The 27,387-nt window shown below is 38.0% G+C and overlaps 2 protein-coding genes across 2 annotated transcripts; one reads left to right on the top strand and one right to left on the bottom strand.

Moving 5' to 3' along the window:
* The first annotated feature begins 544 nt into the window (after positions 1-544).
* Positions 545-10,597, top strand: LOC108670935. The gene is made up of 7 exons (XM_018158427.2): positions 545-595; positions 2,280-2,394; positions 3,135-3,233; positions 3,460-3,660; positions 7,650-7,748; positions 7,981-8,082; positions 10,175-10,597. The coding sequence occupies exons 2-7, from the start codon at positions 2,322-2,324 to the stop codon at positions 10,534-10,536; spliced, it is 936 nt and encodes a 311-aa protein (XP_018013916.1). The 5' UTR covers positions 545-595; positions 2,280-2,321; the 3' UTR covers positions 10,537-10,597.
* Positions 10,598-21,056: 10,459 nt separating this feature from the next.
* Positions 21,057-25,512, bottom strand: LOC108670934. Its single transcript, XM_018158426.2, has 5 exons — positions 25,509-25,512; positions 23,578-23,696; positions 22,318-22,567; positions 22,028-22,192; positions 21,057-21,832 (listed from the first exon to the last, which is right to left on the bottom strand). Exons 1-5 carry the CDS (start codon positions 25,510-25,512, stop codon positions 21,357-21,359), a joined length of 1,014 nt encoding a protein of 337 aa, XP_018013915.1. The 3' UTR covers positions 21,057-21,356.
* Positions 25,513-27,387: the final 1,875 nt, after the last annotated feature.

Below are 27,387 nucleotides of genomic sequence, written 5' to 3'. Positions count from 1 at the left end.
CAGGCCGCATTTAATACACGGCGAACTCTTCTGCTATAAGCAAAGTCCTCTATTATTTAATCTGGCTCATAATACGCGTTTACATATACGCTCTCGATCTCAAGATGAACTTTTTTAGGACAAAATAAAATTCATTGTATGTTAGAGTACGCGCGTTGAGTGATCATCCAACTGACAGCGAACCACGACATTGCTATTAAATCCCCCGGGAGTAACCGTAGTTGCCAGCCGGCAATGTCATTAATTACCTGAATAAGACTCACAACATGATACGTAAAATGAAATTGATCCAAGACAGTTGGATTAACTGAGAAATTCATTTAAATTATGCGCAGGCAGTGATGCCTGAACGTTCCTTAAATCCATGTGCGCACTGAGCAGCTTTGTATATGAACTTCCGTAATACTCTGCAACTTGAAGTCTTATCTGTTGATAAGAAGTTAGTTAGTTAGCAAGAAGTTAGTTCAGCAAACGCAGCGATAGTGTGACGTTGTCAGTGCTGAGGAGCATTCACGGTTGTCAATTGCATTAATTGTAGCAAATTTATTTCCTTGTGCAAAAATTCAACTGGGCGAAGGAAAAGAAGATTCCAGACGTAAATTTGTAGATACTGTTTTTTTTATTTATAATACACGGATGAGTAGTAAATATTGCAGTTTTTGATTGAGTTCAATAGGTTCAAACGTCAATCACTGTCTTACGATAGCTTAACTTACTCGTATTTGTTTAGTCAATAAATTAGAGACTAGGATAAGGAATATGTTTCAACGGTGGCCAGACACCTCGTCATACGAGACATTTCATCTTCGAAACGTTTCACCTCTGACACATTTCAACTTTGACTCATCTCACCTGTGACACACTTCATCACTATAGCAATTCAACATTAAACATTTCACCACTTTACAGTTTTTCATCATTAAATAATTCAGCATCATAGCGTTTCATCATCAATCATATCAGCACTAAAGCAAATCATCTTTCAACATATCAGCATTATAGCAAATCATCATTAAACATTTAATCACTATCGCAATCCATCATTGCCATCCATAAGTATTATCATTGCATAAAGTGCTTTTTGCAAGCATAAGTACATGTAGGTGCTATTAGGTAATTAACATTCCGAACAATTAGATAGCATATAATGAATGACACTGAAATGATTTACGTAACATCCTGGAGTTAGGTTCAGGACAGCAACAAGTTCATTTGCTGACCAATACAAAGGTTGGGTTCCACCTACATGTACTTATGTTTGTGAAATGAACTTTTTGCAATGATGAAATGTGTCAATGATGAAATATGTTAATGATGAATTGTGTCAGTGATGAAATGAATCAGTGATGAAATGTGCCAATGATGAAATGAGTCAATGATGAAATGTGTCAATAATGATATGTGCCAATGATGAAATGTGCCAATGATGATATGTGTCAATGATGAAATGTGCCAATGATGATATGTGTAATGATGAAATGTGCCAATGATGAAATGTTTCAATGAAGAAATGTGTCAATAATGATACGTGCCAATGATGAAATGTGCCAATGATGATATGTGTAATAATGAAATGTGTCAATGATGAAATGTGTCAATGAAGAAATGTGTCAATAATGATATGTGTCAATGATGATATGTGTCAATGATGATATGTGTCAATGATGATATGTGTCAATGATGAAATGTGCCAATGATGATATGTGTAATGATGAAATGTGCCAATGATGAAATGTGTCAATGAAGAAATGTGTCAATAATGATATGCGCCAATGATGAAATGTGTCAATGTTGAAATTTGCCTATGATGAAATGTGTCAATGATGAAATGTGCCAATGATGAAATGTGTCATGAAATATCAGAGAACCGTCTCAAACAACTGTTCCTGATTTATAGTTCCGAAAAGTTGAACATTTTCCGTCATTTCTATTGGATAGTGAATGAATGCCGAGCTTCATGTCATTGAAAAAATAATTTTCGTTATAAAATAAGAGATTTATTGATTCATTCATTATCTGTTTTCATAGTACATAGTAACTCGACATGTGTCATATTACTATTTTCAAAATGTTTGCAGACAGGATTCAAAAGGGTGTGTTGAAAGCTGGAAAGAAATACCTGGACAATTCAAGAAAGATTTTTATAAAGCATAAGTACTGTAGACGTAGGTTTTTTCTATACCCGAAAAGTTTTCCAAAGTATTGGAATTTCTTCGTGATTCATATTTATGCACTTCAATATGAAGTATTTTTTAATAACGTATGCAATTCTTTTGCAGTTTAGTTCGTTGGTTGAGTTTGCCTCAAACACCAACCTTAAAATGATGAAGTCGTTACTTGTTGCTTTTCTCTTGTTCTTGTCACCATCACCTAGCGCACAATCAGCAATTCCGAGTAAGTATTGATATACATGTGCTTATCATTGGGGCGTAATTTTATTCTTTTATTAGATACCCTTTGCAATTGCACCATTTTATAGTCTCACTGAAAACGTCACTTGAACGAGAACTAACTAACAAGTTTCATTATATGTGATATATATGAAGTGGATGATTCCATGCTATACTGGGGCTGTAATATATAAGGACTCTACAATTATCTTTCAGGATCGTTTAGGTTCAGTGGGTTATCTATTTAAAACACTTTATTGTACATCTATTATGGAAAAAAGCAAAGTGAGTAATTCACGCGCTAAAGAGTTTAGTGGGGAATAAGCACTTACGAATGTGTACATCGTTAGTTGTATCTTCTATCTTGATCTATGCTATAGATCAAGGTAGAAGTAAAAAAAAAGAACCATATAAAAGTTGGTAAATTTCTAAAAAAATTGTAAACTAATCAAAATAGACATATCAGTAAACACAAAATCTAAGTATTCATCATATATATTCACAATCTTCATTTACATATTCGCATTGAATCCTCGCAAAGCACATGCCATCGCTCCAGCTTTCCTCAACACAATAACAGTGCAAAATTTTGTATGAAAATATGTTATGCAACAATTATCACGCCTCATAATAATACATTTATAATACTAATACATCACATTCATACATTCATTCATACTAATACATTCATTCTCTTGCAAGGTTAGCATTACTCATGAAGATATCCTTTTCTTTGAAACCCAGACGCAGAAATGAGCATCACGAAGGAAGATGGCAGCAGCGTTGGACCAAACATAGAAATGCAGCCGGGACAAGGCATGAACCTCACCTGCACGATACAAGGTTCTGCAAAAAATATAGCCAGTTTTGCGTTGGGACATGTAGGGAAAAATTTCACAGTAGTCCAATTAATGTCCTCAGACAAGAACTATCTTGGCTGATTGCATGTAACAACATTGAGAATTGATTCTATATAATTTTGTCATGGAGGCAATAAAAAATTCTGAAGCTGTAAACCGAAATTCGTACCAATTTAGCTCACTTGAAGATAAGTTTCAATGACTCGCAGGTTATGGACTCTCGCTTGACTTACTTTGGTATGAAGAAGGGCAAGAGCTGAGCCATCAGACTAGCATCAAACGAAGCGACTTCGCTCAGCAGCAACAACTGGAACTGACCTACAGCGATGACTGCAACCGCAAATTAACATGCATTTATGGCGATGAAGATGAAGTTCAGTATTCCAAGAGCACCACTATAAAGTGTCCAGGTGAGCGCGAATGAAGATGAAACAAAGGAAAAAGTCTGTAGTAAAATTGATGTGATCATTTTCAATTAATAGATGAAAGTTAATCATAATGGAGTGTTTCATCAGAAGTGGACCAAGTATTTTTTCATCAATTTAATACGAGCATTGTTTCGAATAAAATATGAATACTTCGAGAGATATAAGTATTAAAATCACTTGTTTGCTTAAATCGCAAGTTAACTAGGAATTTAAAAGCAAAAACAATACCACAAAAATTCTCCATATCTTTATAAGAGAAAACGTTTCGGAGTCCAGCTCCATCGTCAGTTCACAAATTCAGTTCAGAAGAAGTTCAGATCTAGAAACAAAAATACAATCAATTAGTAGAGTAGAAGGCACTGTTAGGTTTTAAAACGGAGAATAAATAAATAAGACATGAAATTAACGCTAGTAAACGGCCTATCTATTTGCTATTTCAAGAGGAACGGAGCTAAAAGCGGCATTTAGACTAGGCTTCTGCTTGAATATATATAGAGATTCCAAAATGCGTAGATCAGTAACACCGGATGCGGAAGCTAGAATTTTAAAATCATTATCGGATACAGAGGTGTTGCACTGCTCAGCATGAATACGTACAGCAGAATGAGGTGGATGTGCAAGTAGGTTCCCCGTCCTATAACTCCTGCCCTTATCCAATCAAAATACGGTGAAGATGAATACCGCTGTTTTAGAAAATATTGTGACCTACTCCGGAAAGCTGCGAAGACTTCATTGGACATAAATTTTTTAGTGAAGTGCAAAGTGTACGGTGTAATACCCAAGTTTCTGAGGTTTAGACTTTACAAACGTTGCCTTCATACATCTTCATTTTACAAGTCATGGCAGAGCAAGCTCCTTTCCAGGGAATTATCTTCCAAGAAGAAGGCCTTTAGAGTTTTAACTGACTTGGTCACCGTAAGTGAGGCACAAATTGGACGTGTATTTTCTATTCTCGATGCATTTGCTATCCGTCAACATGCCAGACGTCAAACTGAAGCATTCAAGAAAACTACCCACCAGACCCATCAGAAGAAACTTGATAACTTAGGTATTCATAATGAAATTCATCCGTGTAACCCCGATGAAGTCGTTTTCAACTACAGTTCATTCAGCCTGGAACCTCGAACTAAGTTCTTGCTCGCATTTGGGCTTGATTTCTGTCTGCCTGTTTTTAAATTGGATTTCTATAAGTTCTTTTTAGCTTTTGAAAGACTTGCTCTTAGCATAAGAAATGTTTCCATTACCAACCGTCAGGAATTTCTTGGTAACTTACAAAGTTTAGCTTACCGTAATTTTTATGGTTTTAAATCTTAAAAAATTTTCTCATCTGTTTTTCAGCCGCTTGATTTCCTTTTATTGAAAGACTTGGCCAAAAATAAGGATCTTGTCATTTGTAAGCCAGATAAGGGTAAAGGAGTAGTATTAGTCGATCGCAATCGGTATAACAGTAGCCTTTCTAATTTAATCTCTGACCCTTCAAAATTTAAAGAAATTACTGAGCCAATCACTAAAATAGTTTTGAAGATAGAGGACAAAATTAATAATTTATTACGAAAACTTAAAGATTCCGCTGTACTATCACCTGAAACGTACTCTCAATTTCATGTTTCTGGCTCTGGCCCCGGTATTTTGTATGGTTTGCCCAAAATTCATAAACCAGATTTCAATGTGAAATTTCAATTCCGCCCAATTTTTGCTGCTTATAATACCCCTAGTTTCAAACTTGCGAAATTTTTGGTTCCACTTTTGAACTGTCTAATGACAAACCAATATACTGTGGATAATACTTATAGTTTCGTAGATCGCCTGAAGAGTTTTAAAAATGTTCAGGAATTGACTATGGCCTCTTTTGATGTAGAAAATTTATTCACTAATATTTCTCTTTCTGAAACCATCGATATATGTCTTAATTCATTGTTTAAAGATGTCAATGACCTTGTCATGGGTTTTAACCGCAATTTTTTCAAATCTCTTCTTGAATTATCTGTGCTAAACTCAATTTTTCTATTTGCTGGCAAGTTTTACAGACAAATTGACGGTTTGGGCATGGGGCTTCCACTCGGCCCTACCTTTGCCAATATATTCATGTGTTTTCACGAGGCTAACTGGTTGGCCAATTGTCCTCTGGATTTTAAGCCAATTTTATATAACCGATATGTTGATGATACTTTTTTGATTTTTAGGCATCCTTCACATGTGGGCCTGTTCTTTGACTATCTTAATCTCCAACATAAATCTATCAAATTCACCATGGAGATTGAATCAAACAATAGCTTGTCATTCCTTGATTGCAAAGTTACCAAATCTGATGGCCGTTTCCAAACTTCTGTTTTTAGAAAATCGACCTTTACCGGCTTAAGCACCAGCTTTTTTAGCTTTTGTTCCTTTCGCTTCAAATTAAATGGGATCCAAACATTGATAAACCGCGGCTTTCGCATTTGCTCTACTTTCCTAGCCATGCACTCTGAATTTGAATTGTTGCGCAATATCTTTTCACAAAATGGCTTTCCATCGCACCTGGTGTTTACCCAAATTAAGAAGTTTATGTCCAAAAAATATACTGCAGTTGTTCCCAAGTATGACAATAGGAAAGTTGTTTACTGTTCTTTTCCCTACTTTGGCCCCGCATCTGAAGCTATGTCAAAGGAATTAAAAGTTTTATTTGCTAAATATCTTCCGGATGTAAATCTTCATGTGTTGCTAGTTAACAATTTTAGAATCAGCTCGTTTTTCAGGTTTAAGGATACCCTACCTGTTCTTATGCGATCGTCACTAGTTTACAGATATAGTTGTGCGCAGTGCGCATCAGCGTACGTCGGTATGACGTCACGCAATTTCTATACTAGGTTGGCTGAGCATAAGGGCAGGAGTTATAGGACGGGGAACCTACTTGCACATCCACCTCATTCTGCTGTACGTATTCATGCTGAGCAGTGCAACACCTCTGTATCCGATAATGATTTTAAAATTCTAGCTTCCGCATCCGGTGTTACTGATCTACGCATTTCGGAATCTATATATATATTCAAGCAGAAGCCTAGTCTAAATGCCGCTTTTAGCTCCATTCCTCTTGAAATAGCAAATAGATAGGCCGTTTACTAGCGTTAATTTCATGTCTTATTTATTTATTCTCCGTTTTAAAACCTAACAGTGCCTTTTACTCTACTAATTGATTGTATTTTTATTTCTAGATCTGAACTTCTTCTGAACTGAATTTTGTCAACTGACGATGGAGCTGGACTCCGAAACGTTTTCTCTTAAAAAGATATGGTGAATTTTTGTGGTATTGTTTTTGCTTTTAAATTCCTACTTCGAGAGAATTATAAGGAAATTCATCATTTTTTTTAAGTTACCATAATAATTTTCGCCAAATAACCATTCCAGCTTTCATGAGTGGAAGGAAGAATAACTCAGAACATTTGTGTAGAACATTGGACGAAAGGAGCAGAAATTCCGTAAATTAACAATCGCTCAGTTCCTGCGTAAATTAAGCAGAAAAAAGTTTCAGCCCAAGTTGAATCAGCCCGAGTTGAATCAGATAGCCCGAGTTGAATCAGCCCGATTTGAATCAGCCCGAATTAAATCAGCCCGAGTTGAATCAGCTAGCCCGAGTTGAATCAGCCCAGTTTACATCTAGTCTCCAACATTGATGTGAGATAAACAATTAAAGACAAGATCCAAGGATGCTTCGAATGGTTGTTATTTGATAAGGCAATTCAAAATTTACAGCCACAAATATTTCTAGAAGAGTCTCAATTCGCTCATAATTTTTCGTAAAGTTTGTGAACTTTATCCAATCCAATTTTTTCTCATTGATGAGGCCCCACTCCCGAAAAAAAATCAAGAAATTTTTATCATACAGAGGATAGTGCTTTATAAAAAATTCATCTCCGGTATTTATATAAAGAGGTGGTATTAATATATATCTTGTCAATAATAAATGTGACTATATTATCGTCACTGATAATCAGGTAAAGGAATAAGCGTCACGTTGGCGGATGAAACGACCGTGAGCTCCAACGTTGAAGGTAAACTCGGACAGAGCCTGAGCCTCGACTGCAACATGCCTGGTGTGTTGATTGAAGTGTTGTCTGAGCTACAAAGATTTAATAGTTTAATGCGTTATATAACTAGTGCAATTATATTTTGAGTCCTATATCTCATGAGTATTTTGACAATGAATGTTTCAAATTACTCAATATTGTCGTTATAGAAGAAATATAATAGTAGTAATTAGAGCATAGTCACAAATAATACTTGAATTGATTTATGATAACGGTAACAGATTAAGATTATCAACAGATCATCATGACCTCAAGCAATTGAGCGAAGAAGACTTCGGCCGCGGATTAATGTGCAGATATGGCGACCATGAGCAATGGAGTATCACCCTTAATTGTCAAAGTAAATTATGCTTTTTAATTAAAAAAGTAAATAATTCTTATCATTAACGGTTTAAAAATTTGGCATGGATTTAAAGGAATTTAAAGGCAAATTTCAATGTTGCATATTGAATAAATTGGGATCCTGCTATTGCCAGCAGTATTACAGGGTGTTTCTAAACATCTGCTTGAGAAAAATGTTCATCATATAACTCTCGATGTCTGCTAATTGAAACTTATTCATTTTCCTTCGCAACCTAATTCCGTTCATTTGTGTTCTTGTATTTGTATTAATTTTAACATCGTTCAGATAAGAATTCTAGTGCTTAAATAGTAAGTTTTTATTCGATGATACATGTTTCCGGCTTATTCTCACATTTCTTCGAAAAGTTCGACTTAAGGTGGTGCTTGAAAGCCGCGAGCTCTCAGGCAGGCTTGGCTGAATCCCTATGGGAATCTATCACTACGTATAGTCATTGTAACTCCGCTCGTAAATGAAATATCAATCTAAATTTTTTCATGCTCATTCAGCTATTTATTTACAATTTCTCTACAGTAACAAAAAATATGTATATTTTGTCTAGCATTAGTTATGATAGAGGAAAATGTTGTACATCGCTCAATCAATATGTTCATTATACTATGCGACTTACCTAATTTTGTGAGACACAAGGATATAGTACTATTTATTCTCTATTGATCGGTATTAAAGACATATCTAAATCAACCTCTATTTTGTAGATATTTTGTAACAAAATATTTTTTCATTATTGCTAAATCAGAGATTTCACATTTTCTTTGGAAGCCGCAGTTCTCATGAAGGAGTTGGGGAAAAAATGAGGGGAAACACACCTCGTAAATTACCCGCCTGTCACTCTTGTGGTGAAGGGGAGCACAATAAGGGGCGAGTAATAATGGTTGGCCAGTGGTCTGGCCTCGGCCAGTTAGTTTTAGTCACCGCAGGCCATTCCTCGGCCACCTAAGAGACGGCCGCAGCCCCTTAGATGGGTGCTGGCTCAGGTATCATATTACAAAGGCAACAAGCTCGAGCGCAGCAACTTGCCGATCTGAACACAGAACAAGGGTTTCACATCCTTGTCGCGAATTTCTCGCTCACGGACTTCGCCGCACTGTGACTACAGGCCTTAAGGCCCTGATTGAGAGTCGAGCGAAGTCTGAGAGCGAGGTTTTCGCGACCATCGTGTAAAATCCTTGATCTGCCCGAAGCTCGGCCAGTCGCTACCCTCGAGCTTGTACTCTTTGTAATATGATATCCTAGCCAGACCCTTTCTCGCGGCAACTGGTCGCTTTCAGGTGGCCGAGGAATCGCCAACGGTCGGCTATAACTAATTGGATAGGCCGATCACTGGCCACGTATTATTCTTCGCCCCTCATTGAGTTCCCGGCACCATACCGCCCGTCGTGAACTGACAATCGAGTAATTTACGACGTCTCTTTCCCCTCAAACTTTGCACAACGCCTCTATTTGAGCAGCTAGTATGCGGGATTTTCCCTCCGTGTATCAGCAGGCTCGATTATAACTATTTTTTGAAAAAGAATATTTACAACAAGGAGGCTGATCAAGGAATGCCGAGTATACCATTCAATGGAAAATAAAAATTACAACCCGTTTACATCTCGGAAAAAGTAAAAAAGTCGCAGACTTGACGAACAGTAATATTCAAAGTTTCTTGAAATTTCATCTCATTAAAACTCTTTTAATAAAAAGTTTACATAGTTTTTGTTACTGGTCGCCGCTTATAAATAAATAGCTGGGTAAGCATGGAAAAATCCATATTGCCATCTCATTTACGAGTGGAGTAAAGTCTATCCTAATTAGTGAAGAAACGCATAGGGAAGAGCCGAGCCTGTTCGAAGTCTCGCGGTTGGTATATTGGATATATTGGTAATAAACATGTGGTGAGAAGCTCATTACTCTTATATCAGGATGGATTTTTACACATGTTTTTTGCAGTAATTTTATGGAACTTGCAAACTATGTATGATTGTAGATGGCAGCAATAAGAAATGTTGATTGTTTAGGCAAACCTGTTATATTATTTTTTTACGAGGCTATGATCTAAACTCGCGTGAATTACCTCTCTCCTCCCAAGACTCGCCGGGCGGACCAGCATCTGCTACCCAGTCACCTCGAGAAGCAGTCGACCGCTGCCATGATACCCTGGAGTTTTTTAAATCATTTAACGTCTTTCTTATATCGATTATTCTCATCGCGATCATAGTCTACTGTGCACGCAAAATATACAAATACAAAGAAAATAGAGAAGACAAGAGTCACAGTGAAAAGGATGAAAAAGAGCAAGGCAGTGCCACGAATCTGTTACAAGGAACTAGCAAGTCAATTAAAAAATGGGAATTTTGTGAATATTTCCCGTTCACCGGAGTTATTCACCAACTGCGCAAATGCAGTTGGCCAATAAAAGGTACACACGGCCAAAAGTACACAAAACCTTGAACTGCTGCATTGCAACACTTTTGGTGCGCCGCAAACTGTTGATTTTCAATCATCTTATTTATGTATTAATTTTTTTAATTAATTTTTAATTTAATTAATTAATTAATTTAATTAATTAATTTAATTTTAATTTCATTTTTTTCTGTTTCATTGACCCTATTCGATCATGTAGGGCTTTGTAGGCCAATTTAAGTTGGTGTATCAGTGACCATCAAATATTAAAGGCATCAAATGCCGATAACAGAAATGCACGGGGGGGGGGGCAACGGCTCAAAACTTTTAAGAAATGTGATATATTTCATTACGCTCCTCCGAAAAGTTGTATAATAAAAATCAACTCAAGTTTCATTAACAATTTACGGGAGATTGAGTAAGGGGTCGTGGTTTTTCGATAATTTTAAGTTTTAAACAAATCTTTATACCAGTAATAAACGTCGTTTGCTGAGATTATTCACCGTTATCATTTGTTCCCAAAGATGTTTATCTGCTATTGTTTCCTTCACTCATTATGAGAGTTTATTAGCACAAATAATTGTGAGATGATACAACTCGTATATTAAAGAGCGAGGCAAATTATATTATTCAATAAACTTTTATACTATAATTGTTTAGTAAAATGTACATGAAACAGTTTCACGAAGATAAATGCCTGGCGTACTTCGGAAAAATACGAAATATAATTTATAAAAAACAATTATGCGCAGTTAGAAAACCTCTCAACGCTTGGACAGATTGATTGTATGAATCTAATTAATTCATCATTATTTTTATGTTGCAACAATCTCTATCGTAATACTTGAATGATGACAAATCGTTACACAACAGATCTGTTCAAGCAGACCAAAGTTGGAGTCTAGGTCAACTGATAACGCGAATGCATTCTTCCAAAAAATAACTAATTCTGTCACTTAACTTCATGGATCATTCATGGACAATAAAACTTGAGCAATAAACTTTTCAGATATCCAAGTGTCTTGCTTTACGGGAGCGTAGACCGTATTAGGACTTATAAAGAAACTCGTGCAAAGAACGAGATGGAAACACTGCATGGGCAGTCTGGGCGTCGCTACGATGGCTGAATATAGTATAATATAGTTAGGCAGAGCCTACTTTTCTGTTCAAGTCTTGTGCGCAATTAATCTAATACAAAGTTCATGTTTTTCGAAATAATGTATGTTATACGTTTTTATTATGATTTTAAGTGAATTTACGCGCAAGTTAAGGCAGGTTAGGATAATCTGCGGCTCGACACTATACTTTTTGAATGATCAATTGCATTCGAGTGAATGTAATGTAAATAATTGTAACGTAACACTGATACGACGCAGAAGAGAGTCGCATAACACTCATACGGTGCAGAAGAGAGTAGTATAACATTCATACGGTGCAGAAGAGAATCGTATAACACTCATACGGTGCAGAAGAGAGTCGTATAACACTCATACGGTGCAGAAGAGAGTCGAATAACACTCATACGGTGCAGAAGATTGTCGTATAACACTCATACGATGCAGAAGAGAGTCGTATAGTATAGTATAGTATCTTCGGCATTAAAGAATAGGCCTGGATAGGCCTGTCGCCGATTCTTGTACTTTTCTTGACTAGACTGGCCTTTTGATCAGATCTTTTCAACGGACGGTATAGGTTTAAAATGTTTCTAGATTTCAGTTGTTCCGTAGGATACGAGGCATTTTGGGAAGCTTCATAATCTTCAATCTTTCTTCATAAGACTTGCCCTTTAATCCTGGAATTATCCTTGTTGCACGTCTTTGTACACTCTCAACTAAATTTTTGTCATTTTCAAGTCTCGGTGACCACACGTTTCCAAACTCTAGGTTCGGGCGCACGACAGAGGTGAACAGCTTCATCATTTCTATATCTAGGTACTCGTAGGAGCGTCTGATCAGCCCAAGCAGTTTATTGGATGTATTAACTTGCGTTTCATATGCCTATAAAATTTTAGCTCCTTGTCGACACAAACTCCAAGATCTTTTTCCACGCAACACTTCTCGATCATAACCCTCTCGTTGCAACCGTGTCTTCTCATGCTGTAAGTTTGCTGTTCATTGTTCTTGCCGAGGTGAAGTACTTTACACTTGTCAAAATTGAAACGCAGCTGCCACGCATCAGCCCAGTCAACTAAACTATCAAGATCATTTTGCAGTTGCATTTTATTTGATGCATCCTTAACTGTATTATAAACTTTTGTGTCATCGGCATACATGGAGCAAACGGTTGACACAACTTCTGGTAGATCATTTATAAAAGCGACGAACAAAACAGGTCCAAGAGCGCTTCCTGGCGGTACACCACTGCGCACAGTTACCCATTCTGATACGGTTCCGTTAATGCTGACACGTTGTTTTCTGCCTACTAGGAAATTCCTGATCCATTGGAGTACATTTCCCTCTATTCCCAAAGAATTCACTTTACGTAACAGTTGCTCATGCGGAACACTATCAAATGCCTTGGCAAAATCGAGCTATAGTGCATCCACTGGCACCATTTCGTCCAGCAGGAGAGTCTAATTATTCAAGGTAGACAGGAGATTAGTGGTGCATGATCTGCCAGCAATAAAGCCATGCTGACAGTCTGATAGAAGATGGTTAACAGTCAAGCGATCGATAATCCTATCCCTCATAACCGATTCCATCACTTAACACACAACACTTGTGAGACTTACAGGCAGAGCTTGGCAGCGCTACTTTGAAATGTAGCGCCGCTACCGCTACCGCTACATGCTCTAAATGTAGCGGGCGCTACCGCTACCGCTACATGCTCTAAATGTAGCGGGCGCTACCGCTACCGCTACATCCACTAGATTGTAACGGGCGCTACCGCTACCGCTACAGTAAAATGTAGCGCGCTACATTAGCCGCTACAATGGCCAAAATTATTAGTAATCTCTTAATATTTATTGTTCTGCTATTGGGATTTACTCATAAACATTAAATGAGAATAAAACATTTTCAAAACATATCAATTCAACTTTATTGCAATTAACCTAACCAAACTAGTACTGGTTACTGTGGTTAGACACAGTAAATAGAAGTTAGTTATTTACTTTTTTTATGTTTTACCTTCCCTACATGGATGTCTACTTTAATCTACCAATCTCAAAATGTAACCACATATATATACAAATAAAAAGACTGATTTTTTATATATAGATTCAAGTAGACATCTATGTAGGGATTAGGGAAGGTGAAACATAAAAATAACTGTAAAAATAACTGTAAGCAAACAGAAACATGAAAAAATACCTGTAAGTGGTAGCTGGTAACAACTTAAGGGGGGCGTCTACCCTAAAGTTTTCGGATTTGGATTTTCCGGTTTTTAGTCTCATCTTAAAGCTGACACTCTGCCCTATCCAATGGTACCATTACCATCTCTGTACGTTGATTTATGCGTTCACGACAGATCATGAAAGGGGGGGGGTGGGGGAGTTCTTTAACAAATAGAATAGGAGGAAATTCGCTGCGAGCACTTTAAATAGAGTGTCGGCTTGAGGTGCACCTTAGTTAACCCCCGCCTGGCGTCGTATGAGGAGGTGTGCATGCAGTCACTCCCACCATCCTTGACTGGAATCAATCTCCTATAAAGTTTTGTTTTGTATCTTTACAACATTGAGTGCCTATTGCGATGCGCTCGGGGCTTTGTCGCGCTCTCCTGAACATTCTTCACACTTATTGCCACGGCAAACCTATCTCCTCCTAGAGTTTTGAAGCTACAGCTATGAGACATATACCATTCGATTCGTAAGGACCATACCTATCGAGTTATCGTGCCTTTTTTAGATTTGTGCATTGTTTGGATTCAAAATGAGGGGGAGGAGGGAAAATTTGAAGAAAATGAGAAGAAAACGGAAAAATGCGTGTAAAAAATTTAAGGCAAAAATCGAAAAGAGGCTCGATAACTCGATAGGTATGGTCTTTACGCATCGAATGGTATGCGTCTGAATGTTGTAGCTTGAAAACCCTAGGTCTCTGCAGTACCCCTTTTTGTCCGTTTTCTATAAATTTCACGTTTTCTATTAATTTTTCCGAAAAAATCATACGAACAAAATGTTCTTGTAATTTGGTTTTACATATATGTGTGAAATTTCAGAAAGATCTGTTAGTAAATGTGGAAGTTTTTCCGGAGGGTATACCCCCCCTTAAGTAAAATCTATAGGCTTTAGCTATAAATGTAGCGGTAGCGCTGTAGCGGCAAAACCTCGTATCGCTACTTAAATATGTAGCGGGCGCTACCGCTACAGCTACATTGCCGTAAATGTAGTGCCGCTACCGCTACCGCTACTGAAAATGTAGCGCGCTACTGCCCAGCTCTGCTTACAGGACGGTAGTTGCCTGGGTTACTTCTGTCACCTTTTTTGAACAGGGGTGTCGCTTGGGCTTCTTTCCAGTCGGCCGGCAAAGTCCCTCCGATTAAGGCCTGTAGTCACAGTGCGGCGAAGTCCGTGAGCGAGAAATTCGCGACAAGGATGTGGAACCCTTGTTCTGTGTTCTGATCGGCAAGTTGCTGCGCTCGAGCTTGTTGCCTTTGTAATATGATACCTGAGCCAGCACCCATCTAAGGGGCTGCGGTCGTCTCTTAGGTGGCCGAGGAATGGCCTGCGGTGACTAAAACTAACTGGCCGAGGCCAGACCACTGGCCAACCATTATTACTCGCCCCTTATTGTGCTCCCCTTCACCACAAGTGTGACAGGCGGGTAATTTACGAGGTGTGTTTCCCCTCATTTTTTCCCCAACTCCTTCATGAGAACTGCGGCTTCCAAAGAAAATGTGAAATCTCCGATTTAGCAGTAATGAAAAAACATTTTGTTACAAAATATTTACAAAATAGAGGTTGATTTAGATATGTCTTTAATACCGATCAATAGAGAATAAATAGTGCTACATCCCAGCAGGCATTCGGTGGTTGAATCAACTACGCATTACGACATTAAGATCGGGGTGAAAGGAGGTTTAGAATGAAAATTGAAGCAACATCTTTCATGCAACGTCGTACTGACGTTACAATTCAACGTTGAATCGATGTTGCTACTACGACGTTGCTGCAACGTTGAATTTTATGGTTGAATCGACGTTGAATCAATTACACATTACGACATTGATATTGGGGTGAAAGGAGGTTTAGAATGAAAATTGAAGCAACATCTTTCGTGCAACGTCGTACTGACGTTACAATGCAACGTTGAATCGATGTTGCTACTACGACGTTGCTGCAACGTTGAATTCTATTACCAATATCGACGTTATTTCAACGTTGGAATAAGGTTGTTTTACGTCCCTTCTAGTATTTGTCAGATTTCGACGTTGATATGACGTTTAATTTTGGTTGTTCAACATTTCAACCTGAAATCAACCAATAATCAACGTTGTTTCAACGTCAGATGCCTGCTGGGATCCTTGTGTCTCACAAAATTAGGTAAGTCGCATATAGTATAATGAACATTGATTGAGCGATGAACAACATTTTCCTCTATCGTAACTAATGCTAGACAAAATATACATATTTTTTGTTACAGTAGAGAAATTGTAAATAAATAGCTGAATGAGCATGGCAAAATTCAGATTGATATTTCATTTACGAGCGGAGTTATAATGACTATAGGTAGTGATAGATTCTCATAGGGATTCAGCCAAGCCTGCCTGAGAGCTCGCGGCTCTCAAGCACCACCTTAAGGTTTTTCGAAAGAATACTGTTAAAGGGCCGGCCAGGACGGTTGCTAATTCGTTGAGTAATCTATGAGGGAAACCGTCTGATCCAGATGACTTGTTGGGATTCAGGGAGACCAGGCGCTTGAGAACCTCCTCTTCATGTATCTCAAAACTAGTTAACTTCGAGTCCACTGGTCGCTCCTCAATAGCTGGAATACTGTTCAAGTCCTTATCTATGAAGACGCTGCTAAAGAACTGATTTAGAACATTGGCCTTTCCCTCCTCAGAAGATATCTTCCGTTGATTTACATTAAAATCAGCAATACCGTCCCTTGTATTACACTTCGAACTAGCATACAAGAAGAAGGCTTTCGGGTTCTTTTTCGAGTTTTTGGCAACGTCTTTTTCAAAATGTTTGACTGCGGTGCAACAAGCTTTTTAGCTTGATTTCGAGCTCTTGCATACAGGTTATACTCAGCATCGCTACGAGTTCGTAAATAACGCTTGTAGGCTTCCTTCTTTGCCTTTAGCTTGCTTTAACCGTATACGGTGCAGAAGAGAATAGTATGACACTCATACGGTGCAGAAGAGAGTCGGATTACACTCATACGGTGCAGAAGAGAGTCGTATTACACTGATACGGTGCAGAAGAGAGTCGTAACACTCATTCGGTGCAGAAATGAACGACGGAAACAAAAGATTTTATTAAGCACGAATACGAAAGAGAAATGAGGGCATTTCGAGCAAAAATAAAATAATTAGTCATAAATCAAATGTTTATACATATTGTCAAAGAATTAGAATTGAAATTCAGCTATTACTTGGTTTCGTTTTTATCTCTAAAACGCATATGTTCAGGGGATTTTGGATTTCCGAAAAATTAACAAACGTTCGCATATAGTCCTAGTGCGGTACGAGTTGTTCAGAACTATTATTGTTGACTTTGTTTTCAAGAGTTTCTGCATTGCGGATTGGGATTTTGCGAGTATTATTCGTAATTAGGCAGCAAGACAATCCAAGTTAAGTCTTATATTTTAATCCCATAGTTGATCGGTGCCGCCATAACTGCGGTTGAGTTTTTTGCTGCAGTCCCCTTCGTCGAAGTGAGGCAGCCGCAGTTGTCGCTGCTGGAGGAAGTCGTCCCGCATCAGCGGCGGCTGATCGCCCAACTCGCGCCTCGTGTCCTTGTCAGACCAGGATAGCTCGCTTGACAGATCATGAACTGCGATGATACATTCACATGAGCTGAATTGATTACCAAATTTGGTTATGATGGAATAATGCATTCATTACGAGTCCTTCATGATCAAATAACCTAATTTATAAAACAATGATCACATAAATATTGTGAATAACCGTCTGCAAGGCTGATGGTGCGACAGTAAACGAATAACCGGCTCCAGGGCTGATGCTGCAGCAGTACATGAATAAACGTCTGAAGGGCTGATGGTGCAGCAGTAAATAAAAACCGACTGCAGGGCTGATGGTGCAGCAGTAAATTCACCTAGCTTTGATTGAGCAGACGAAGGTCAGGCTTTGACCTAAGAGATTTGGACCTGTAACGGTGCCATCTTCCAAAGCCATGCTCATCACTGTGCAGGGTGCGTCAATGCAATTATTGTACCAGATCAATTAATTTAGCTGAAAATCGTGGAAATAAAATCTTATGTCTATAGTGTTTAACTGAACGATTTATTCTATAACTCATAGGTTGCGTGATAACTGAAGTCAAATCTAATCTAAACCTCCAACTGATAATGCTTTATTTTCAAGGCAAGGCAGATATTAAAATTTCTAAAGCTGATACAATCGTCGGTTATTTTATATGTATGCGATACTAACTCGAACAAAATAGATAATATTTTTCAAGCAATGAGCTTATCGCTCGAAGATAAGCTCGTCAAGAGACGTACACACTTTTCAAGACACTCGCTCGTCCCAACAATGAAGGCAATTCTGACAGGATTATGTGTGATTCACTTGGGTTAAGGATGGCTTGAAAAATTTAAATATTAACAAAGTGCGGAACAGTATTTTCTCTTTGTTTTTATCAAATGCCCGAGATTAAGGATGCAAACTTTGATATATTCCTGCAACAGTAATATTACTTTTTGATCCATTTCAACATAACAATTCAATTCGCAAATATATTGGCACATAATAAATTGTTAGAAAGTGGATGCGAACCTATTCACCATATGCACTTAACGAAAAAAATATTCTTTACAATTTTAATGGGAGTTTAATAGCATTTCAGATTCGCAAGATTACATTAATTAGAGTCATGCAATATAATAACCCTTCAAAATTTTTCAGTCTAGCTTTTTTGTTGGGAGTTATGGAAGTTATTGGTCTATGCTCAGATATGTGCATTAACTTATTGAGTATACTTATTTCTATATAATTCCTGCCGATACCGATTGCACCAACATCGTCATATGCGGTGCCCCAAGCCTGCCCCAGCCTCTTCATGCGGTGCCCTAAGCTTGCACCCTGACAATAGATGCAGCCCTCTTCTCTAAGGACAGAACTCCAGCCAGAGATGAACTACCCCAAGTTTCAGAACTTTGAAATTATTCTGAAGAACTTTTCGAGTCCTAATTTTGGAGTTGTACACAATTGATTGTTTTGTGTTATGAGGATCAAAATCTCTCCAAAAAAACATTGAAATTATAATTACTTATTAATTTTTTCAATTTTTTAATCGTGGGTTACATACATATTGAAATTTCTTCGAATGTGCTTTTTAATCTACAAACATAGCGAACAAAATTATGCGGTCTAGATACAAAACTGGTGAATAGTTATCAATAATATAGCTATGTTTACAAGGAAATGTCACCTCCAATTAAGAAAATAACTATGCATGCGCGGATATGTCACCCTTCACCAGTTTTCAAAAAATATAGGCTTGTTGTTTGTGTTATCTAAAAAATGTCGTAGCACATATTTACCGAAACAACTAACGCCTGTAATTACGTTCAATTGCATTGTAGACAAGCAACGTCCAGGTGTGTCTCCTCATCGAGAATTCCCCGAGAATACATCACTGATGTGCAAAAATACCTTTGTCTCTGGCAAATGTATACTAGCAGGTTAGCTCAGCGTTGCTCACCATAGATTCTCCCTGCATTCAAGATTCCTGCTATCCCGAATACCGCCATCATCAACGCGTCAACCCAGTTGATAATCTTAGAACTAAGTATGGTGATTACAGAAGCGGACTTTCAAGCCCACATTCAGCCGGAACTCCGCATCCTGTTTGGAAATTTAATGCAAACCTGCAAATTTTGATGTAAATATTTATATTCTGAGGAAAATTAACACTCAACAATTCAAAAATAACTTTTAGATTTTCAATCATCATTCTCGTAAGATAATGGTAATGAATAAAATAGTACCCGCCTTCGTTTTATTAAGTTTCAAGGCTTCAAAACTTAATTAATCGGCCAATGAAGGTTTAAAGAACCTGTGAAGGTTTTCCGACCTGAAAGCGAAAATGACTGTTATTTTAAGTAATACGCAATTTATTGTGCAGTGGGGCAAGTATTGAATATTTCATGAAAGATCGGTGCTAGATTTGAACAAAATAGAAACTTCTGGCACCATCATTTTGGCCTTTATAGTACAATGAAAACAATAAGTGGACTTAAAATATCATGAAATACTATGACTGGTCAATATTTGATCACTGATACTCAAACCAGAAAAATTGCAAATTTCAGATAGTAACATGAATCAATTTAATTGTATTAATTTGTCAACCTTCTATAATATCGCCACGCTTGTTATTAGGAGTGGCTGGTCTCCTTTCAGTGTTAGTAAGAGTTACAAATTGACTAAGTATAAGCAGGAAAGCTCGGCACAACCCAGTTAAAACTGAGTTGTAGTTGGTATGTTAAGGTAGATGCGTGGTTACGCTCCTCCACACGCTGCCTTTTTCTGAATTTGATTGAAGCAACGTTGAATTTTAATACGCAAGAGAAGAATCTAAATTCAATAATTTCTTGCAGAAAGACAGGTCTGATCCAGCACGTAATGAGACACAAAGGCCTTCGATATTGCTACAAGCAATTATTGCTCATGAATTTATATCACTTATTTGCTTAAATCGCAAAAAATTAAATTCTCAATTATTGCTCATTTAAGGAGCTTCAAAATTGATCGGAACCATATAAAAGTGACATATCATGCATTAATGTAGCAAAATGCTAATTAAGATGCATAAATTTTACATAGCTAAATGAAATAGTAAACCTTAGAGCTGATATTATTATATGTACAACCATTAAGTCAAATCAAATCGAATATTGATAAATCAAGCACCTTCTTGAAACTCATCTACTCACATAGAAACAATTTCAGAGACAAATTGTATCTATATAGTTTTTTATACGCTAACACAGGAGAAAACTTCTTGCATGATAGTATTATGAACAATCGAAGTTTTGTTTTCCTTATATAGAGTCACCATTACCTTGGCAATGATGAGCGAGCAAGCTGTCGTCTCAGGTAACTTATTCACATTACTATATACCCTCTATATATTGCTAACCTCAAAGCAAGAGACCCACTTCCCAAACTACTCTCAACATTGTAGAGGTTTGCAGTTTAAAGTAACGGACTTCAGAATATTCATAGATGAGCTAAATTTAATAAGTATTGATTTATAAATATATATAATTGAATCTTGAAAAAATACAGAATCTTTAATTAACGGGACGGAAGCCATATAAAAAGTCGAATCAGTTGAATTGAAAACTTGTATGAAAAAAATATCTTCATGGTTCATTTGTTCAGATATTAATCTAGAAAATTAAACACAGAAAAAACATTTCTACCCATGATTAAAATATATATGTTACAACTTTAAATCACTGTGTTTTAACGACAGAAAGCCGGCACTAATTATCAGCTAAATTAAATTCAGAGGATAAACAAATCAAAGCTCTTATTTTCATATCGAGGAATATAAATGTACAAAATAAACTTGTACCTAGAAAGAAATGTGTTTAAAGATTTTTATCTTCGTTTTGCCAACTGCCTTGCAGGCCGTGCCTTATATACGATTTGTTTGTTGTTTGTGTGACTGCAAGCCTGAAAAATCAATTATGGATGCTCTATCCGGTGTGTAAGTTTTTCATTCTTTATACCATTTATCCGCAGGCTGATTTGGGTATCAAATAACCATCAAAGTTACACGCACGTGGGTATTGCGAAGTCGGCATGAGTGTAACTGCAGACAAACTCGGATAATCGTAATGGTGTCCAGCGAGTGACGCCCTCTTTTCAGGTGTTAGTATGTCTTCATATTCGCGTGGTAAGCTCGGGGGTGGACGACTGGGGTACGGGAGGAGATGCCCACGTACCTCCGCAACTGATGACTTTGACAATGGTTCTTGGAAGCTGAGAATATGATCACAAGCACTATCGTTTCGATTTTTATTTTTTACGGAACGTGTGTTGTTATGTTGCGAAACATTAAAGAGAAATCTGCACCCAAAGAATGTTAAGGTAATTATCAAACCAACGATCGCAGACGCTAGTAATGCAAGCCCAAATAGTGTGAGCCAAAGCATTACTTCACTACTGCTCACTTTCGAAGTGGTTTCCAATGGAGTTACTGCAGCATCTGAGAAATAACAAAAAGGATAGTTTCGCACTGTGGCATGAAATTTCAATCTTGTTTCAATATCTAATTAATTGTATCAGATTTGCTGTTATTTTTTCATGTAAAACAAGTTTGATAAATGTATTTAATCGAAATATCCTGGTACCATCAAATTTAAATAATGTAAAATGTCTTTAGGCACAATAAATAATTCACCATCATCTGAAGATTTAATAAGAACTTGGGTCTCTTCTTCAAGAACTTGAGTCTCTTCGCAACAAGTACTGATCAACGAAGAACTTTCATCGAGCTCCGCAGCCTGAGCGTCCAAGACATCTTCGGTGATGATGTTCAAAGATTCGACGATTGGTTTGGATAAGACTGAAATATTCAAAATTTACATATCATAAAGTTCATATATTGTTGATAAATAAACGCATGTTGCTAAATAAACGCATTCATCATATAAGGTTTTTCGTTAGTCATATATTTCAATAGAAAAGCACCTTCATCGATAGCTCCAGCTAAAGCTCGTGGTACTTTAAAAGGCTTTTGACGACAAGCAGCAAATATAGACGATTGAGCACGGGAGAACGTTTCTTCCAGCACGGAAGCAACAGACTCATTCAGAACGTTTTCATTTTTCTTCAACTGGATTCTGCAAGTCAGCTCAACTTCGCAAAATTCATCAGTAATTTCCAGCGGTAAAGACGCCGTCCGGGTTTGTGGCCTCGTGATCAACTCAGTTTGATTATCCTACGAGCGAGGGAAGACATGATTACACTGAATATCAGTTCAGTTGAACTAGAGCATCGCTTGAAATATTCGGGAGAAAAATATTATTTAATGGGTGCTAAGGGAGTTTTTTACGAAAATTATTCCAGATGAATGAAGTAGGGATTTATTAGGGAGCTAAAATTTAGAAAAACAAAATAAGTAGAAATCAATAAGCTATTATAACACGTGCGGTAGGAAAATTTTTACCTGAATGATGCCTGATTTACTAGCATGGACATTTATACTTTGCAAAATACCATATGCAGGCTTTTACTTACCATAATCTACATTAGTTATGTAAGGCTACCAATCCATCGAAATTGGAATTTCAGGATTTAGAAGAAAATGTATATCAATGTCAGTCATCTCCTCGGTGGATGTTTCGAACGTCTAATTAATAAGCGTATTGTAAACCGATCGAACGCATTGACTTTGATAATAGTGTTCAATTTAATTATTACCTCACTTATGTTTTTGAATAGCATACCTAGTACCTGACAAGAAAGTCTCCGGCTAAGAAAAAGTATCAGCCTCTTCAGTCAACAGTTCCTGACACAGAAATCCTCGGCTAACAAAAAGTATCAGTCTCTTCAGCCGACAGTACCTGGCACAGAAGTCCTCGTCTAGGAAAAAGTACCAGTCTCTTCAGCCGGCAGTACCTGGCACAGAAGTCCTCGACTAAGAAAAAGGACCAGTCTCTTCATACGACAGTACCTAACACAAAAGTCTTCGGCTGAGAAAAAGTACCAGTCTCTTCAGTCGGCAGTACCTAGCACAGAAGTCCTCGGCTAAGAAAAAGTACCAGTCTCTTCAGTCGACAGTACCTGACACAGAAATCCTCGACCAAGAAAAAGTACCAGTCTCTTCAGACGATAGTATTTGACATAGAAGTCCTCGGCTAAGAAATACTACCAGTCTCTCCAGACGACAGCATCTGACACCGAAGTCCTCGGCTAATAAATAGTACCAGCCTCATCAGACGGCAGTACCTGACACAAGAGCCTCTCGGTGCCGTGGTACCAGCACAGCTGGAGGTGCTCCTCCAGGTCCGGGGCATCACACGTGGCCGTGTCTTGGACCTCCTCGATGAGCGGCGCCTTGAGCTCGTCTGCTCAGCGCGGAAAAAGTTGTATATCATCGATATACATTTAGAATACGGAAAATATTACGATTGTGGTGGACATCACAGGAACTTTTTTATTTGAAATATATAAAATTTTGACATCAATCAACATGACATTAAACGAAAAAACAAACGAACGCTCAAGGCGATTCGGCTGGGAGTCACGAATTGACCCTACTCACTCTCGTACAAATGTCAAGTCGATACACGAAATTCTATATTTTGTTGCAGTGCCACTAGGAAAGAGTGGAAGAGAACAACAGGTGACGCAGAGTGTCCAGAAAGTGGAAGGAGAAATGGAAAAGACATTAGAAGATGGAAAGTCGCATTGCGCATGATTTGGTCGATTACAAGTGGTTGGGGTTGTTTGGGGTTGGGGAAGGGTTTGGAAAGCCGTCAAGGCTTTGTTAGGGTGGTGGTTCTATATATATATATATATAAATACGTTCTCGCTTTTTTATTTTTAATTTCATATTTATTTTTGTATTTGCTTGATGAATATGGTGAATAAGGGGGGGGGGTGATGATGCCAATGATGACTGATGGTGATGAAGATGAAGGAGGTTGGTGAGTCGCTCGAGACTTGGAAGAAGGTAGAGGGTTGGTTAGTTGGTATTCATGGTCTAGGGTTTCGGTCACGTCTTTACTGTAAGTCACTATCGGTATCGGTAAATCACGTCGGTCTGTCAGTGTGCTTGTATCTTTGACGGTGTGTGTTGTTTTGGGACCGCCTACACCCAAACGTGATTAAAACAACTCCGTCCTGGTGCAGCATGGTCTGCTGTGTATTATTTCTACAGGGGTGGAGGTAGAGTACCTAGTGCATGCAATTTGGAGCTTTTAAATAGCCGATGCTGCCATGCCATGACGTCTCGAGGGAATGCGAGTTGGATGAAGAGTCGAAGATCATATGTTTTTATGGTGGACAGGGGTTTGCGTGCTTGATGGTGGAGGACTGTGTTTATTGTTGGAATGTCGCATTGTTCGTGCAGTGTTTTGGAGGATTTAAAGTCTGCAGTGACCATGTTTATATATTTCCTCCAGTTACCCCCGCAGCTCATTTTCTAGGAACGTTGCTAGCCTAAGTGAATTCTAGCAGAGTTACCCATCAACTCTAACTCAACATTATTATCATGTTATTGCCTTTAGCATCATTATCAATTAGAAACTGCAGTTGATATTTTGTTAAATATGATTTAGCTACAAATCCATATTATTAGCACTGACCTAAGACATTGCAATATAAAGTAACTCCTGTAGTCATAATCATTTACAAATCTGTAATACAGCGCGTAACCTGGTCTCCAGACCAAGTTCCAGTAAATGAGGAGAACTCCTACTGTGTTTCATTCCCCAATACGAAACACAATTGTAAGACGCTAGCGCAGTCTGGTCTCTGACTTACACGCCTTAGCCGAACCACAGGGGGTTTGGTACGAGTCACAGACCTTAAGGCTACGGCCAGACTAAAAGCGTTCACGCGTACGCTGGCTGACGCTTCAAGCAGAGCGGCGCCGCGCCGCGCGTATGGTGTCCAAACTAGACGCTGAACCGCGCAGCTTACTGCGAGTCAGTGTGTAGAAATGAGTGTCTGCGAGAGACTAACAGCCGTTCTCCTTGATGAAAGTTTTATAGGGAAAGAAAAGATAAATTTAAAAATCTCATATATACTTTATTTTGTCTTTTTTCGGAATCCGTTCAGATGAGGTTATATATGATGCACACCTTATATGATGCATGAGGTTATGTATGAGTCATGATAAAACGCCACTTGTGTTGCAAGGCGATGCAGCTTACCCATTGCTTCCTAACTTAATGAGACCATGCTCCCGCCAATACATAGATGAAAGCATGAAAGCAAGTAAATATATAACTACAGACTATCAAGAGCTCGGCGTTGTGTAGAATGCACCTTTGGCATTATGACTTCAAAATTCAGATTTTTAACGAAATCCATCGAGACCAGCATGGATAATGCTGCAGAAATAACTAAAGCAATTACGGTTTTGCGCAACGTGATTCTTGTTACTTGTTAGATAAAAATTTGATAAAGACACGGCATATCAATGGAATTGAATGCATCAAATGATCAACCTGAAACTATAATTGCTCCTGTTCATAGAAACAGTTGTAGAATTGCAACAGATGTTCGGGAAAAATTCACAAATTATTTCGTATCAGATGCAGGAAAAGTTGCTTGGCAGTATCATATGCTCTAAATAAACAATAAGAATATCCTAGTGCTTTGAGTGCTAAGTTCGTTCACTTCTATTCTCTTTGTTTAATAAAAGAATGTATTATTACTGTTATTAGCTGAAATATTGAGTGCATCAGCTATCATAGACCAGTGGATGCTGATGTTTGTCCCATCACTGTGCTGTGGGTGAGAGGCATCCCAGATGCTTAACTTTGCACAAATGTTGCAGATGGTATCCCCGCAACGATCACAGGCCACTGTAGCGTCATTGACGTTAAGCGATCCCAGCTTGCAAAATTTACAAATTTCTCCTCGCTCATTTTGCAATTTGATCTTCGAATTCGGTTTAACAGGACTGGAGGCCTTCTCATTTGATTTTTTCCTCTCTGACCAGCCATCATGAAATGCAAGAGCTAAAAAAAAGCACAAGCTAAAACTGAATCAAGTTGAGTAAAATTTGTAAAGTTTCCAAAGTGCTGTAAAACTCGGTTACAGACTTGAGAGTAAGTGACTTTTAGTCAACGGCTGAAAAGGTGTTCAGGGTAGGGGAGGTAAGCCTGGCTGTAAAACAAGGGCTCTATTGTTCTACGCTGGCGGGGCAGTGCTCGTTGCCCTCGCTTGACGACCCTCGCTGACTCTAGATCGCGTTATTTCAGATGGAACTAACACTTTTACTATAGGCTTTTTTTTCTATTTGCACTCTCTTTTACTGACTTCACTGAAAATTCAGTCATTCACTGACACGGAACATAAAAAAATGCAAAAAGAGTTCCGAAAACGGCACAGTAAAAGTTACAAGTTGAAAATCTGGGACCGCAAAACACGAGCGTCCGCTCTCGACCACTGTTGAAACTTGGTTAAGAGTTATTTAAAGCAGGGTTAAGAGTTATTTAAATCCGTTATTTCGGAATTTACAATCAGCAACCTGTTCACGTATTCAGTTTTCCGTTCAAAAGAGATGTTTATTAATTCAAGATCATTTTTATCACAATTTAAGTGCACATTGCCTAGAATATTTCCGCGTTCATACAGTACAGCAATTTAAGATGGAGCTATGATGAGAGCGCGGGACTCCTACAAATCTTGTTGGATGTTCGTTAAATAAGGTTACACTTTATCAGAATTAGTCATACTGGCCACCATAATAAATACCGGAACTGAAAATAAAATATCAGGTTACTAATCTCTAGCCAAGCCTAAATCTGAATGATGCTATGATATACAAGCGAAACTAACCAAATTTCATTAAAACAACTGGCACAATGATTTAAGAAAAGTATCATGCCGCCAAATCCGTGGCTCAAATGTGAAAAGTAAAGCTTGAATATGGATAGGTATGATTGAAAATACGTGAACAGGTTGCCGTTTGGCTGTAAATGGATAGAACCATATGAATCGTCACGATCAAATTGGTCTATTTCCATTTATCACGAATCAAATCAACGATCAAATAGTATCGTGGTGCACGATCAAATAGTA

The sequence above is a fragment of the Hyalella azteca genome, unplaced genomic scaffold (genome assembly GCF_000764305.2).
Source record: "Hyalella azteca isolate HAZT.00-mixed unplaced genomic scaffold, Hazt_2.0.2 contig12538, whole genome shotgun sequence".
NCBI lineage: Eukaryota > Metazoa > Arthropoda > Malacostraca > Amphipoda > Hyalellidae > Hyalella > Hyalella azteca.
The sequence above is the reverse complement of the archived record's forward strand: the minus strand, read 5'-3'. Positions and strand labels throughout refer to the sequence as shown.